The 15,672-nt window shown below is 38.8% G+C and overlaps 2 protein-coding genes across 4 annotated transcripts; one reads left to right on the top strand and one right to left on the bottom strand.

The window, feature by feature from the left end:
• Positions 1-674: 674 nt before the first annotated feature.
• On the bottom strand, positions 675-6,051 carry LOC139225242 (palmitoyltransferase ZDHHC6-like). Of its 3 annotated transcripts, none has more exons than XM_070856208.1 (11): positions 5,959-6,051; positions 4,443-4,988; positions 4,182-4,273; positions 3,644-3,803; positions 3,344-3,502; positions 2,775-2,828; positions 2,252-2,419; positions 1,966-2,007; positions 1,667-1,815; positions 1,446-1,492; positions 675-1,350 (listed from the first exon to the last, which is right to left on the bottom strand). In XM_070856208.1, exons 2-11 carry the CDS (start codon positions 4,707-4,709, stop codon positions 1,250-1,252), a joined length of 1,239 nt encoding a protein of 412 aa, XP_070712309.1. In that variant the 5' UTR covers positions 4,710-4,988; positions 5,959-6,051; the 3' UTR covers positions 675-1,249. The 3 variants fall into 3 exon arrangements, with proteins under 3 accessions (XP_070712309.1, XP_070712312.1, XP_070712310.1); XM_070856211.1 differs by having other exon boundaries at positions 1,667-1,812; XM_070856209.1 differs by having other exon boundaries at positions 5,897-5,981.
• A 207-nt stretch (positions 6,052-6,258) lies between these two features.
• Positions 6,259-14,080, top strand: LOC139225247 (vesicle transport through interaction with t-SNAREs homolog 1A-like). Its single transcript, XM_070856217.1, has 4 exons — positions 6,259-6,424; positions 12,160-12,218; positions 13,158-13,268; positions 13,960-14,080. The coding sequence occupies exons 1-4, from the start codon at positions 6,331-6,333 to the stop codon at positions 13,999-14,001; spliced, it is 306 nt and encodes a 101-aa protein (XP_070712318.1). The 5' UTR covers positions 6,259-6,330; the 3' UTR covers positions 14,002-14,080.
• The last annotated feature ends 1,592 nt before the right edge of the window (positions 14,081-15,672 follow it).

Raw genomic sequence — 15,672 nt, 5'->3', positions numbered from 1 at the left:
ATATGTCTACTCTACTGCATTTTGGAGGCAAATGTTTCACTCACTACACGACATTTAATTGATTAATTAAGCTACTTTGCAGATTAATCTTAATAGAAAATATAAATCCATGTACAAATTGTGATATTATCTAAGACTCAGACACCCGACGATAATATAACATATAATGTACAAAGTAATTAAAATTAGCCCCACTTTTAGCAGCTGTTAAATGTTAAAATAACACACCTAATTATGCATCACTTTATAACCCATTTATATAATACATATGATTTGAAATTGGCCATTCTGCATGAGCACTTTGACTTTTGGCACTTCAAGTATATTTCGATGCTAATATGTCTATACTTTTACTTAGGTGAGATTTGACATTTAATTGTCTGAATGCTTCTTCCGTCAATGATGAATTGACGATGAGTTCTCATCATCAATCTTATTTCGCTTTTCCTGTAACTATGACGTAAATATAATGAATATTGCAAACAAAATAACTAGATTGTTGTCAAGGCTTAACTTAGCCGTTTTTCTTTTTTTAAACAAAAACACACAAGACTCGTGAGTGACACCAACAGTATACAAAAGCAGAATTACTGTTTTACATTAAGCCCAAAGCACTTCAGAATGAATGAACATTAGCACTCAGAGCAATCAAAAAGACAGAGGCAAACAATAACTCTTGTGGAAGATTTTTTAATTTTCAATCTATAGTTTGAGGCCAACAATTTGTTTTTACAAAAATAATAAAAAGAAATGAAGTGTTATCTCCATACTGTAGAAAGAGTTGCATGACGAAGCCCCGGGGTAAGCTGGGCAGAGGCATTGCATAATTAGCAAAAAAGGACATCAACACAAGTAAAAACAACAGATTCAAGTAAAAAGTCATGTAATCACAATGCAGTCACATTAAAGCCTGGTGGCGATTCTTGGAAATTAAGACAGGTGCTGGGTTTCACTTTTGGTCAGAGGAGTCAAACTGAACCCTTGGGACCAGGTCCTCTCATGGACTCTGAAGTCCTCTTCAAGACATTATTTGACAGCAAGGTGCTCAGTAAGACTTACAGAACTATGTGTCCTTTAAAAAATTCAAGTTGGTATTGAAATCTGTGACAAATTTTAATCAAAGTATGAAATTCTTGATGGTGAGCCTGCAGCATCAGGCGTGACATCTTCAGTGGATGTTTGTTTATGAACACGGACACCTTTTGTTCAGTTTAACTCCCCTGCTCTACATAAAGCCTGCTCAGATATTTTAATTTACTTTCTTATCGCTGGTGCTATCACTGGCAGCTGTGTCATAATGGCACTTCTCCACACATCGCCTTGGAAACCATCCCCTTATGCGCTCTCCCGCTGAAAGCCAAAACAGACAGAAAGGACACAGTTACATATTTGTTGCTGTGATTAAAAAAAATACAAACAAAAAGCAGCATCTCATCTCATCCCACCTCTCATTTGCTCCTCACTCAAAACTTTGTCTCCATACATCCACCACCTAAAGAGAAAAGAAACATTCATTAGGCAGATTCACATAGACAAAAACGACGTAGTTGTGGTCCATTACTCATTGATTCAAAATAAACTTTTAATTGGATGCCTAACCATCCAGACTTCTACACAAGTAACCGTGATGATTGCTGTTGAACTGAACTGAATTGAATGAACTCACTTGGTGCCGCGAGTGGCCAGGATGGTATCCCTCTTCCTGAGGGGGATCCTGGGCTCCTCTGTGCAGGGGGTTCTGAAGAAGGTTTGGAGACCTTTGCTCAGAGGGCAGCAAGCTCCATTATAGTCCTCTACTGCTCGGTACTGGACCTGCTGGCCAAGGTATACAAGATGTGTGGTTATTCTACTGTTCTGACCACAACCTAAATTCAGACAAGTTACAGCTACGTGTTTAAAAAGTCATGGTACTTAACTATATCAACATCACACAGATGCCACAGTTTGGATTTGGCAGGTACTTACACTTCTCACTCGTTTATCAGCTTTCTGTTTCAGTTGCTCAATCTGTTACAAGAGGAATACGACAATTAAAGTCACTATTGTTCAACAATGTCGCTTTTATCGCCCTGTTCAAGACAACATGTTTCATGAGTAGGGTTTACTATTATACATACTGCCTAAACTGCTTTTATACAATCTACAATTAAAGAAACATTTAACATGCAAGATATTTTTATGAACATAAGAACATAGAAATCAACAACAGCATTGCATGCATTACTCAACATAACGAACAAACTGAACCTACAGTTAAGGTGTGCTGGTGACACTTGGGATGGACTGGCCATACAACGCCATCACCCTTGGGCGTCCCTGACCACGTGAACACTTGTTTGAAGTTCAGCCAGCGGCTGCCGAGGTCATACGGGAAGATGAACTCCTCCCCGGTTTGGTAGTGCTGTATTCTGTCTTTGGCCTAGTGGAAAAGAGACAGGGAGTGGTAGTGTTTGTGTCACTGGGATCGGAGTGGTGTCAAGTTTCCATCATCAGCGCACTATATTGTTGTGAGAGATGATCCTGGAACTTGCATGCATTAGTTATAAATTGACATTTTTAATTCACAAGAACTGTGACAATGAAATGTTGACAATATTGACTAAAAATCCTTCCACAGTGGTAAAAAAAGTGGTAAAAAAAGTGGTTTGACATCTTACATTGTTTGTAGATTAAACAAGTAAAAAAAAACAAAAATTCATGAATCTTAAATTACACCAACAACACTAAATGTCATCAAAAAACAAAGTAATTGGCTATCAAAGAGACATCCTGACCTTTTCCTCGATCCATGACTCGATCGAGGTCTTATTTCGAAAGATGACTTTCATCTGAAAAGGACAGACTATTTCATTATCAGAGCCAACTTATATTTTCTTCAATAAATAACTTTATTATTGCATCACTGATTTCTCCTGTGACTTCTGTGACTTTCAGAAGGAAAGCATTTCCTTAGGACAGCTGTCATTTAAATTTCAAATTTGTCTGACTCACATTTATTAATCAATGTTTTTGTTTGTTTCTGTGCTATGTTCTGTGTCTTTATTCATTTCACTTTGGATCTATAATTTGTTCTCAATTTGCCGTGCATTTGTAGAACCATGCAGCATGTTTAAATCTGATACAACTAATTTAAGTATGGGAATTTTGAAAGTCACCTCATAGTCTAAATACTTGTCATATTATGCAGAGTTTCACAAGATATTTTACAAAACTACTTTTGTTCTCTAGTGAAAAGTGAGCTTACCGGTAGTCTGACATTGCAAGATTAATGTGAAAATGATCATACTAAATATCACATTCCATCAAATTGTACACCTCAATGAAAACCTTATGAAACTCTTACCTGTATGACGAAAAGCATGCCAACGGCGATAGTGGTGCCCAGTGCCAAGCCTAAAGCGAAGAGTGTGGCAGCAAAGGCAGGCACACTGAAGGGCATGAGGGGCTGGAACTGACGAACAGCACTCATATCAATCTTCACAGTACTCCAGCCGAATGATATCTACAGTGAGGAAAAAGAAAACAGCTTGACATGTGTGGTAACATCAGTATGAAAAAAATGAGGCAACTGCCAAGAGAAAAACTGTGGTGATAATAGGCCATAATCAAAAGCATGGTGTAGTGGAGTCAGGAGACTACTGACCCTCTCATACAGCTGCGTGTACATGGTCATAATGAAGATGATGGCAGCGTGTGAGCATCCCAGTGGAGCCAGCAGCAGGAAGCTGGTGAAGTAGGCGTGGTTCAGATGGCCGCAGCAGTTGTTGATCCAAGGGCAGTGGTGGTCCATCTTCATCACGCACCTAGGGGAGGGGAGGCAGAGGAGGAGAGGAGTGCTGGGGGAATTGACTGGTTGTTTGGGAGGACATAGAGTGACAGGTTCATCAGCGAGTCACACTGCATCTTTGTTCAAAAAATAGATCAACACCACAGGAATATGATGTTAATCTATTTAACATCACCTAAATCGATTATGTGATGCTGTAAGGTTGCACTGACACCTTACATATATATGGGTCGACTAATAACATGGACAATCCACAAACACGCACAAGCCAGCTCTAGTTCGGTGTGCTGGAAATAGCTTGGTAATTTTCTAGCTATATTAGCCCTGTCCCAGTGCTCTTCTATAAGTCCATATCACGCAGGTGAGAGAAAACCTTGGTAATAAATGTAGCTACCTGTTACACTTGCGACAATGGTGGGATCTGGGGGCCTTGTAGCCTTGGCACACTCTGCAGTACTGTAGGTACTGGGTTTCCTGTTGACTCTCCTGTTTTGGGACAAACAAATAAGCCATATGTCTGATACAACATTTTTCCTGTGATTCAGTGGTTTCACTATATTACATCTTTATGTGGCAATTTCGCAGACAAGGTCGCAACATGTTTTTTTACACATACACATGAAAAAATGCCATAAGCCCATTTGAGGGTCCTTACTGCTTTCCAGCCAAGAGGGATGTATCCAGGACCAACAAACATAGCATTAAAGTAGTTGTAGAGGATGAGGACAGTCCAGTTGATGAGCATGATAAAGTTAATGCTGCCTCCTGTAGTGTCTAGCGGCCAGTACCAGATAATGGAGTCCAGAACTGCCATGGTGGAGCATATAGCAATGACAGACAGGGCTATGACCGGACCCCAGTGGCACAATCTCCGAACCTCATGGAGGTTCTCAAATGTCACAAAGGTTGATAGGAAGTTCATCTTTTCGCCACAAGGTTAACACAAATGTTTAGGCTGTTGAGTTCCTGAAATGTATCGACCAAGCTTCAATGTGTTACTTTTTTCCTCTACTATCTTGCAAAGTCAGCGGTGCAGATGATGCACATATTTCTTCTCGTCTTCTGAGTACCCAGCAACTGGCCTGATTTTGGGTCACTGGGGCTCTTTGCGTCCCATAGTTCCTTGCCCAAGCAAAGAGCAGCATCCTCTCCTGACAATCTTCGGAGCACACTATCCTTGTGACAGACTCAAATTCCCCATCTAAGAGAAGAGAGGGGGGAAAAATGTTAAAGCATCAAAACCAGAACCGCTACATTTCATTAAATATGTGTTTAACTGCGCAATAGTGACATTCATGTGATCATTAGTCAGCAGTTACTGCCATTATCTGTATTAACTGTCACACTACAGTAGTTATGCCTCTTTTCTTTTGCTTAAATATCGATAGATATTTAGATAAACTTTGTTGAACTTTCTACTTTCTTTCCTTTTGCATTTGCAACAACTCTGGAATAAATCATACCTTCATGAGGACAAATGTTCAGTTATTGTTGGGAGGCTGTAGTTTATGGTGCTGATATGCGACCTAACCTCACAAACATAAATGAGGTGAACATAATATCAGAACGTATGTTTTATTTCTCCCACTATTACTATTATTTTTACTGCAATTTTTTTTCTAGCCTTCACACCTTGGCCATCACTGCCATATTGTCGATCAGAAATAGCTATCTTTAACAAGGAACGAGCAAGCACACTAAACGTAAAAAACAGACAAAACACCACAGTGGACAGTGACTTACAGGATGCAAAGCCACAGCATTTACTCAACAGCGACCTAATGTTCACTAATAAGCCTATGTTACCAAGCTAGCTTAGCTAATTCGCATCAAGAAAATACAGTGCTTTAAGACATGATATGTGAGCGTACGCCTTGTCCATCGTATTCACAAGCCAGACAATTGAGACCACCTTGGCAAAGAAAATGAACACTGCATAAATAATTTTGCTTTGGCAAAAATCGGTTCAGATCAGGGGCTAACGTTATAGCAGTTAGCTGGTTAGCTAGCTTGTTAGCCAGCCTGGCAAGACTAACGTATCAGGCTGTACTACAGCCATAATAATTAAAGAGAATAATATTGCATCTTAAAGACTTAAGGTATGCTTACCAGTAGACGTATATGCACAGTATTTATGAATGGAGGAAAAACTGTCACTTTAAATTACAAACCTGGACACTTCCTTGGTTTTTTTCCTTAAATTTCTTGTGTGTACAGGGAGGAACCTTCCTCATGGTGTCTCAGAAACTATTGCTCTCAACGCCTTGTGGACATTTTGTAATATAAGCAATTTATTACTCAAACACCACAGACTTGTAAAAATAATTTATGCATTTAAATTCGGCAAACTAAAAACGGGGCTGACATTTTTATATCCACAAGCTGGAGCATTTTCACTGTCGGAAAAACATAAAATAAAGTCCAGTTCCTTGTCGAGCACATTATACTGCGACTCAAGGAAGTGACTCCATTCGAGCCTTGTTGTTATTACTCTGAGCTAACTGTCAAGCAGAAAGCCACCTGTTTTAAATTTAACCGTCAAAATGTCTTCAGACTTTGAGACCTACGAGCAGGACTTTGGGACCATTACAGCAGAAATAACTAACAAAATTGGCAGAGTTCCTAAACTAAGTGGTGGTAAGTTACTTGAATATATTAGCTGGACTCGCTGAGCTACAACTAGCTATCAGTTAGCTGGCATTTCTTAGCTGAGAAGCTAACTGGTAGCAGGTGTAGATTACAGTCGTTGTAGTGTTATTTTATCAATGTGCAATATTATTTCCTGGTTATTTATGACCCTAAATGGCGAAACACAGTTCCAATGTGTTCTTGGCTGTTACATAAAATGAGACATCACTCAATCATTTAATGGGTTTAGCCTGTTTGAAAAAGTGTATCATAGAGCTTAGTGGCAGATAACATCTTGTGTTTTCCAGTAGTTAATGTTTGTATGCTTTTCTACTGCTTCTATTATATAGATTTGATATTATAGAAATTAATGGCTTGGAAGTGAACTTCTAACTGGTATCACATTTATATCCTGTGGTGTATCTCACACAGCTTCAATACACTGAGTTTTGTTCATGAAAACAAAATGTTTAATTAGATTATAACACTCATTTTTTTTAAATTAATGTTGATTAATTAATTTGATTGAATGGACATTACTGGGAGTTTGGAAATCACCATGGCAGCACAGCAGCTATCTGTGTTTCCATGACAACATTGTCAAACATAGGATCATAAGCACTGTAGTCTTACAACAAAAGGTCACACCTGGATTTGGATGTCAAACTTGTGTGGATTTGGCAAGTAGGTCAGGTGAATTAGTCACGGTCTCGTTCATAGATGTGTCTTTCTCTGTCGTTTTTGCTGTGGACTGCTTTCTGCCCAACAGGTTCTTAGAAATTAGAAATAAAAATGAAAATAGATAAATTGATAGAAGTATGGTTGACATTATTAAACATTTAATGCCAGCCAAATGACCATTAAGTGTTAAAATGAGACCGATTTCTTGTATTCTCCATATAGATTGCAATAGTCCCTGCCGGACCTGATTTACAGCATATAGAAGTAATTTCCTTCGGGGTCAATAAAGTTGATCTTATCTTATCTATCTTATCTTATCTAACTTTGCCTCGGAGTGGCTGCCAGGTATAGGCAATTCGCTCAAGGTGTATATTATTTGCGTGATGGACTGGATAAATATTCAATTCAAGTACTTTGCCACGATTGTCTTGTATAGTAATATCTTTCAGTGACAGCTTTTTATTTAGTCCATATACAGTGTGAAAAGTGGGGCTGGCATGCAGCAGTGATGATCAGTCTGAATTGAAGTTTGCGACCTGATGACATGTTTTGAGTCCCACTCAGAATTTATTTGTCTGATGGTGTATTTGATTGAATAAATGTATTGTTTGTTTTGACCAAAGCACACACTATGAGGCCGCAAAATGGATTTGTAAATGGGTGGCAATAGGAAGCAGCTTTTGTATACAGGGTAAAGATGATTTGATAGATCACACACTTGTAGTGTTGCTCTAATCACAAGTAGGAACCTAGTGTGATAAGCTTTAATCTGCCAGAGAGCAAAAAAGGCTTTAGAGCTGAGAATTGTTTCCTTTTTTCTATTATAAAGCATAATTTCTGGTCCATCCCGCTACACTGGGTTGCCAGTTTATTTGGTACACCAAGGCAAAGCCCTGCAACAAGTCCTACTTCTATGTATATTATAATGTTCAGTGTTTGTTGAAACTGCCCTAGAGAGGTGTAAATTTAAGTGTATGATAATTTTGGAGGATGTACTTTTAGTGCTGTTGAACTGCATTTCATTATACAGAGTTAAAAGAAACACTGTTTAACAAAAAGCTGAACATTATAACCTTCTTGAAGGGAGGAATTATTGCAGGGCTGTTGCTTTAAACTGCATTAGTATTAGCTTGGTGTAGCTAGTAAACTTGCCACTGAGTATGTATTTGTTTACATTTAGGACACAAATGGGAAATAAGAGTCATGGTATATTTTTACTGGGACGCTATATTCTCACAGTCGAACACATGACTCGTTTTACCGGCTACACAACAGACATCATCAGTGAGCCATCTCTGTGCCACTATCGCTCTTTGTTTCACGTAGGTGTGTGAAGACCTGTCCTTATTTACACAACTTAAACGCTGGTTTTGCACACACTACTATATATACATTTGAGTTGCTATAGGTTGGTGAATATAATACAGTCACAATAAGAGGAGGGGGTGAAATATTAATTTTAAATTTAACTGGTATTTTGCAGTGTGAAATACTCTGCTTGAATTAACAGTGGAGCAAAACCCAAAAAAGATATGATAAATATAAATAAGCATAAGTATTATTTACTTTACTACTGTAAATGCAGTGGTGCTGCCGTCCACTTGCATTGTCCACAACTAGTTGACTGCTGCTGGTAGGTTGTTTTTGACTGCTAAAACTGCCTCCAACCCCTACTTGGAGCATTTGTCTCTTTCTGTGGACTTGGACGCGGACTCACTCATGTGTTTTTCAAAGGGCACTGCCTCTCGCAAAACATCGCCTGACTGAATATTTCTGGTTTGGAATTGGCATCTTTGAAGATTCATGGCAGCCCATTCCGCAGTGTAATTCCACATTGCTTCCTCTCGCCATCTGTTGACTGTGTCAGTGTAAGCCCATATGAATATGTACAAAGCCAGGAAACGCATTACAACCATAAGTAGTTGTTCAATGTCTCTGCCACCAACAGAATAGTTTACAGTTGAATTTCAATTCTCTCCCTTCTCATTAAGGTTTCTTTTTTTCCCCATTTCTTAAGTCTCTCTGGCACTTCTTCCTGAAGTGGCTGAATTTTGCCCGTGGTTTGACAGCCCTCTATTTAATACATTAATATAGCTCCAGACAAAGAGCTTTTGTCATCGCTGTTGTTGTATCTCTCCATTTCACATGTGCACATTTGCAGATAATGACCAGGGCATGTGGAAAAAATGTCCTTGAATGTCTTCATTCCTGTAGCAATCAAATGAATGTGTGTTTATATATTTATTTGTTACCATCCCCCAAAACACAAGGTTCAAGGAATATTTAAATAAGAATACAATGAAGTGTTAGGCCTTGTTCCATGAAACATGAATATCATTTTTTTTCCCACTTTTGAGTTTTTATGGAAAGAGATTGCCTGCCAATCATTGTAGCTCAAATATGGAAAAATTTTTTCGAGTAAAGAAATATTTGCGAAGCCCTAGTTTTTCTTTATTTGACTTACCATTGTGTATAACACTCCGCATCCGTCCATCAGCATGTTCTAGTCTCGGTAAATATCCATACATATTTCACAGTCGTCCTGCTCGGGCCTGAGTTTGAGCAAGAAAGCACCATCTCACCTTTCAGAGAATCGCCTCTGGCTGTTTACTGTGTAGGTTGTGGGGCTGGACACAGGTTTTAAAAATGAATTTGAGGACTGGCAAAAGGTAATGTTGGCCCAAGGTGCCTGAGAAATGAAGGGGCTGGCTTAGCTTAACCTATAGCCTTGTGATTTATTTTGGAAATTGAAGATTTGTTGATTTTGTATTTCAGTTATTTAAAATTCTGTGTCATGTTAAAGGTTCTACTAATGATTATTGATTTAGCTGAATGAAACCCATTTTCAGTTATATGAATATATTTGAACTGAAAATTACAATCTAAAAGAAAAATTTGAATTGATCACTGTTGAAGTTTTTGGAATGACTTGTTGAATGTTTTGTTGAGAAAGAAAATTGAGATCTGTGAGGTTTTATGCTGTCTCAGATAATCTCTTTTCTGCTTATATAGTGAGATAATAACATGCTCATATTCACTGTCCTCTCCAAAAGATGCCAAAACTAATTTACTAAGGTTGACTGTCTTCTCTGAGATGTTTAGTGCTTTCTAGCTTCTTTTTTACCTGATGACCGTGATCAGAAAGTGGAGAAAATGTAGTTGTAGTTATTCTTATAACAATGTGTTGTTTAGGATTGCCGTACTTCAGGGACTCCTGCAAAAGGATGGCTCAGAGGAGAAATAGATACTTCCAGCTGTAATATTCTTGCAAAAGGCTGCTTTCTGTTTTTCATGTAATATAAGTTAGGATTTTTTGGTGTGATAGGAGTGACTAGGTGAACGTTGGTTCGTGACTAATGCCCCTAGAGAGTAAAATGTACACACAGATAATGCCACAGCTTTGCAAGACTTCAGAGACCATCAGAGATACTCAGCGGGCCTCTTTTACAAAAGACATTTTCACAGTAGGAAAAGCGTAAATAATAGAATAAATGATGTCTGAATTCCACTTTGCTGCTTTGGTTTGAGGGTCCAGATTGGTTCACTGTTGGACTCCCAAATTCCTACACTGGAAAAGTGACTCATGGAAGCATAGCTAAAACACAAAGCATACATGCTAAATATGGTAAATGCTTTTTGAGTGTGCTGTCGATTGGCACTATTCTCACACAATGCAATGAACATCGGAAATAATGGAGCTGCTCATAGCTGGAATTAATTAAGCATATTAAATCTTAAGAGAGACACTTCGCTTTGACTTGTGAGGTCTAATTAGCAGCCACTTTCCAAAGTCACAGTTTGACTGACCTGTTACATACAGTATGTTGGATCATTTTTTGTTCAAGTGAAATAGTAAAGTTTGTTAATTTTTTTTCTTTTTGTACATTCACTGCTTAATTAGTTTACTAAGCCAATAAGTGTGTAGCATGTGCTGCATAGTATGAATTTGGGACACGCAGAAACTCACGGCTTACTGGGACGCTTTAGTAGAACAGAGCCATCGTTCATGTTATTAGTCACACCTGTGACTGTAACATGTCAAAATATCTGCTTTGAAAAAGGTCTATCCATTATTACAATATCCCATTCCTTGTTGAGAGCATTTTGGATAATAACATCTAAACACTAGTGTAAGACTATAAAATGTTCAGTATTACTACTGTAAACTCTGCTCCAGAGCTGTGACTTATTATCATTTCTTTTATTAATTGGTTAATCATCATCTCAAAATAATGACATAAGCCCACCACATGCTACCAGAGCTCCAACTGATTTCTTAAAATAGCTAATTCTGTCTGACCCAACTGTCAAAAAACTCTCAATTTATAGCTTTAATAATGACTTTGTTATTATTATGTGACTATACCTAAAATGGAGGTTTTAAAATAAATTTTGTTATATATTACAACGTTTTTTTTTCAATCATCTTTCTTTGTTTGTCTCCATTAAAATAAGCGGTGTTAATTATGAACATTTAATGATGCTTGATTGCTAAAAAAAACAACAACCAGACCTCTACATTTCACGTGGTTCGCTTTCATGGCAAAGAGCTAATTTCAGAACAAAGACCAGTTCTGATATGTACAGAAATTAAGTGGTGATGTTGTTGCTTTAAATAACAATGGGATGCACTGTAGTTTACATGCCTCTTTGGAACTCTCGCAAGTTGTAATGAGTTTCAATGGGTAAATGTGGAAGAGCAGCCATGGGGTGAGGAGCACAACGGTGCGTTAGTCATTCTGAGTGGGACTCATACTTCTGGCAAGTGAGCAAAGCTGACACCTCCCTTCCCTTTGAGTTGGCACGAGGTGTCTCACTGCTCCTCAACAGAAACCAACAAAGGCCTCATAGACGCCAATAACTAAGAGACATCAAATGTTGGCTCGTCGTGTAGAGAGAATGTGTAAATATATCTTCAAATGTGTCCTCGTGTGTTGTTTTCTCCCAGTCTCTTTCTTTCTCTCTCCCCCTCTCTTCCCCCGTTGCGGGGGAGTTAGGTTGTTGTCATGAAGCGCTGTTCCTCTGTCGGCTGATCAATATGTTGCTGTTTTTTTCCCTTTCAGAGGAGAAGACACAGCTGGTTCTAAATGTCGACAAACAGCTTGAAGAAGTCAGAGAGTTGGTATGTCTTTGATCAGTAATTTTCTCCTCTTCCCATTTCCTAAATAATGAATTTGTGGAAAGAGGGAGGGGACAATTTTCACTGGCACCAGACAACAGCACCTGTATTATCCTAGTGGTGACATGACATGCAGACACACACTTGCAGACACACACACGCACACACACACCTCACATGGTGAAAAGGAGGCTTCCTCCTCACATGATTACTTTCCAGTAATCTGCTTTTAAGTGACACCCCTATGACACATTTCAAGCCATTATCTTGAGGTGGAAGTCTTCATGTTGCTGTTTAAAAATGAGCAAAGTCACCTGACAGAGACAAATTGTTGTTGCAGTTGTCTTGTTATGTCACAGTGATTAGTTTCCTCCAAATCCACCACACAGAGACCTGTCTAACCGCGCATCAAATGTACTTTTACTTCACTCGCGGTGACATTGTTGGGCCTGTGCATGTCGCTGCAATGAAGGGGCCCTCATATTTGATTGTGTATTTATTTACAGAACAGCTTTCCTCTGTTGCAACTTTCATCACAGCAGAGTGACATGAGCGGGAGGCATTTTCTTTTTACAATCAACATTGGAACATATTAAAGTTAATGCCGCTGAAGTTACTAGTTTCAGAAAGTTTAATTTTTTCAGAGTTGTCACAATTTTCCTATCTTGAGGAACTTTAGCCATATATATAATCCTTAGCAATACAACATTTACAGAAATATGTAGATGACCATTAGAGGATAGGGCGGCCTTGACTATAATTAAAAGTGCACTTTTCCCAAGGTTGGCGCCTTAATATAATGATGGAAATTTGGATCTGAACAGAGTCTAAACTCATCAGTTTTGTAATGTTTCATATTCTGAATTATTTCTTAGTTGTGAGATTGATTTTAAAGTGTTAGCCAGGAGAACATGTTTGAAATGTTTGTTAACTGGGTTTTAGCTGGAGCAGATGGACCTGGAGGTTCGGGAGATCCCCATCCAGAGCCGGGCCATGTACAACAGCAGACTGAAGAGCTACAAGCAGGAGATGGAGAAGCTCGAGAAGGACTTTGTAAGTACTGTAACGCCTTCTTAAATCTTTGTTAGTGGTTATTTGAATATTGCGAATATAATCGTCCACATTTAGCAAGTCCTTTTTTTCATGTGCATCTATATAAGAATATACTATTTATTCAAGTGACATACGGTAGTTATAATCCGTCACCTTCTCAAATCCTTAGTGGTTTATACACACATCCATTGTTTACCCCCTCATCCAAACTCGCTCTCTGGCTCTCTGGCTCTCTGTCTCTCTCTCTCTCTGTTCTCTCTCTCTCTCTCTCTCTCTCTCTCTCTCTCTCTCTCTCTCTCTCTCGAGTACAGGTTATGTGTGTTTGTGTTGTTGCTGCAGATTCTGGCCTTGTTTAGTAATTCATAAATCACTGTATGTCTTGACTTGATCTCTAGCCTCTATCAAAGCTTAATGAACAGCCCAGTCTTGTGAGGCCCTTGCTTTTAGTCCACATTGTTGGCTACCAATATAACTCAAAGTATTTCACTTAATCAATAATATGATAGAAATGAGCAATAATTTAATGTTCCATTGCTTGTTTGTTTGGTACCTTTGTAGCTTTTCCTCTTTCTTGCGGTTTGGAAAGTATCACTAATTCATTATTTGTATTCAGATCTTTACCTTGCAAAAATATGTATCTTTAATGATATCTTTGTTACATCTGTTGTCTGTTATTGTTTTCTGTTATCAGTTTTGTTGTGCTGGTGCTAACAACAAGATAATAAACCCTTAGTGGAAATGCAACTGACCTTGAGCTGGAGAGCAGACGAGTCCATCCACAAATCAAATGTGATGTGAAATAAACCCACAACCTCAGCATAGGTTGGAAAATGTAAGTAGTGAACTGAGCATTAAAGAACTTTGGAATTGTTTCACAAAAGGCTGGCCTGTAGTAGACGCAACATTGAATCTTGTTGTTAATGCGGCTCCACTGAAGTTTTGTTCCCTTTAGATTTTGGCAAAATAATCAACAAACCTTTCTCAAAACCTTGAAATGAATTGGAGGTAGCTCTCCAGTCAGATCTGAACTTTTTCTTTACTTAAATGGTGCATTTTTTGTTGTGTTACCGATGCTTGAGAGAAAGGAGTTTCGGAGATATTGGTATCACTGGTGCCACCGCACTGCAGTTACTGAAATGAAATGAAAGTTGTGAGAATGAAGTTTAAACAAAAATGTACTAATATATGAGAAACTTGATATTTTGAATGGTCTTATAAATAGTATATAGAATAATACTGTGAATGACGACATATAACATATCTGTAACTTAACATCTTGTGCCTTGTACTACCACATCCCATAATCTGAATCAAAACCTGCTCATATTTCACCTTAATTGTTATCTCAACCACTTGCACAATATCTAATTTCATTCACTGTAAAATGCTTTTCAAAATCCATATTGAATTAAATTTGGGTCCCCAGTCCATCACAATTCCAAAGGCAGAACAAACAAGTAAACATGCATAAACAACCCATTTTGATGGAGATATCATGTGCTAGTGATCTGTGAGCACACCACAGAGATGTGCTAACTGAGATCACAGAGGAGATCTCCGTGCCAAGACAGTTTACTTTCCTCACCATGGGCATTTAATTGGCTGGCGATTAATCTTTAGCTTTTCTTCTCCCCACACTTACCGCGCTTAATCATCAAGCAGTTAACACCTGCTGTGGCTGATATTGGTGCTAATTTTAATCACTTGCATTTTCATGCCTGTCTTTTGGGGCATTTGTGGGAAAATGTGCTTCTTTAACCTGGAAAAAGTTGCCATCTCTTCACCCACTTTATAAAGCCAAACCATGCAAGCACAGTACATAAACTCAACATGATTACCGCCATACTGAAACTGTATGTGTCAAGGCCCACAGTACTGAAATGCAAAGCAGAAGGTAGCAGTAGGATAGTCCTAGTGGATAAAGAATAAAAGAGCATTGGCCTGCTTGTAACTGTGACTCACCAGTTTGTTAGATTAATTTTCATTTTTGCACCTCTGTGTGTGGTGTGGTCAGATCAGTGTACATTTAAACCAGGATCACCAACCTCACACAGTAACATCTAGTATTTCTGGTCTCCCGTAAATCTGATGCAAGGCAAGAACTTCAGCCCCCTCAGATGTGCCTCAGATGTGCCAAATGCTATAGCCAGGCTCAGCCTCTCACTTCCTGCAGGCCTAGGGAGGACATGACACTCTGCTCGAAAAGGCATCTAGTGGAAAAAAGGCAATCTCCTTTCTTTTTAATGTAAAAAGCTTCGGCTTTGTTGTGCTTTCCGTGGATATCAAGGCCTTTCCACTCCCTCACTACCCAATCTCCCCCCAACCCCACCCCCTACTGGTCTCCCACGGGTGTCTCCCCCCTTAACCTGCTCTCTCATCCTCCCATTCACCCGTGGTTTGAAGT

The sequence above is a fragment of the Pempheris klunzingeri genome, unplaced genomic scaffold (assembly GCF_042242105.1).
Source record: "Pempheris klunzingeri isolate RE-2024b unplaced genomic scaffold, fPemKlu1.hap1 Scaffold_105, whole genome shotgun sequence".
In the NCBI taxonomy this organism is placed as follows: domain Eukaryota; kingdom Metazoa; phylum Chordata; class Actinopteri; order Acropomatiformes; family Pempheridae; genus Pempheris; species Pempheris klunzingeri.
The sequence above is the reverse complement of the archived record's forward strand: the minus strand, read 5'-3'. Positions and strand labels throughout refer to the sequence as shown.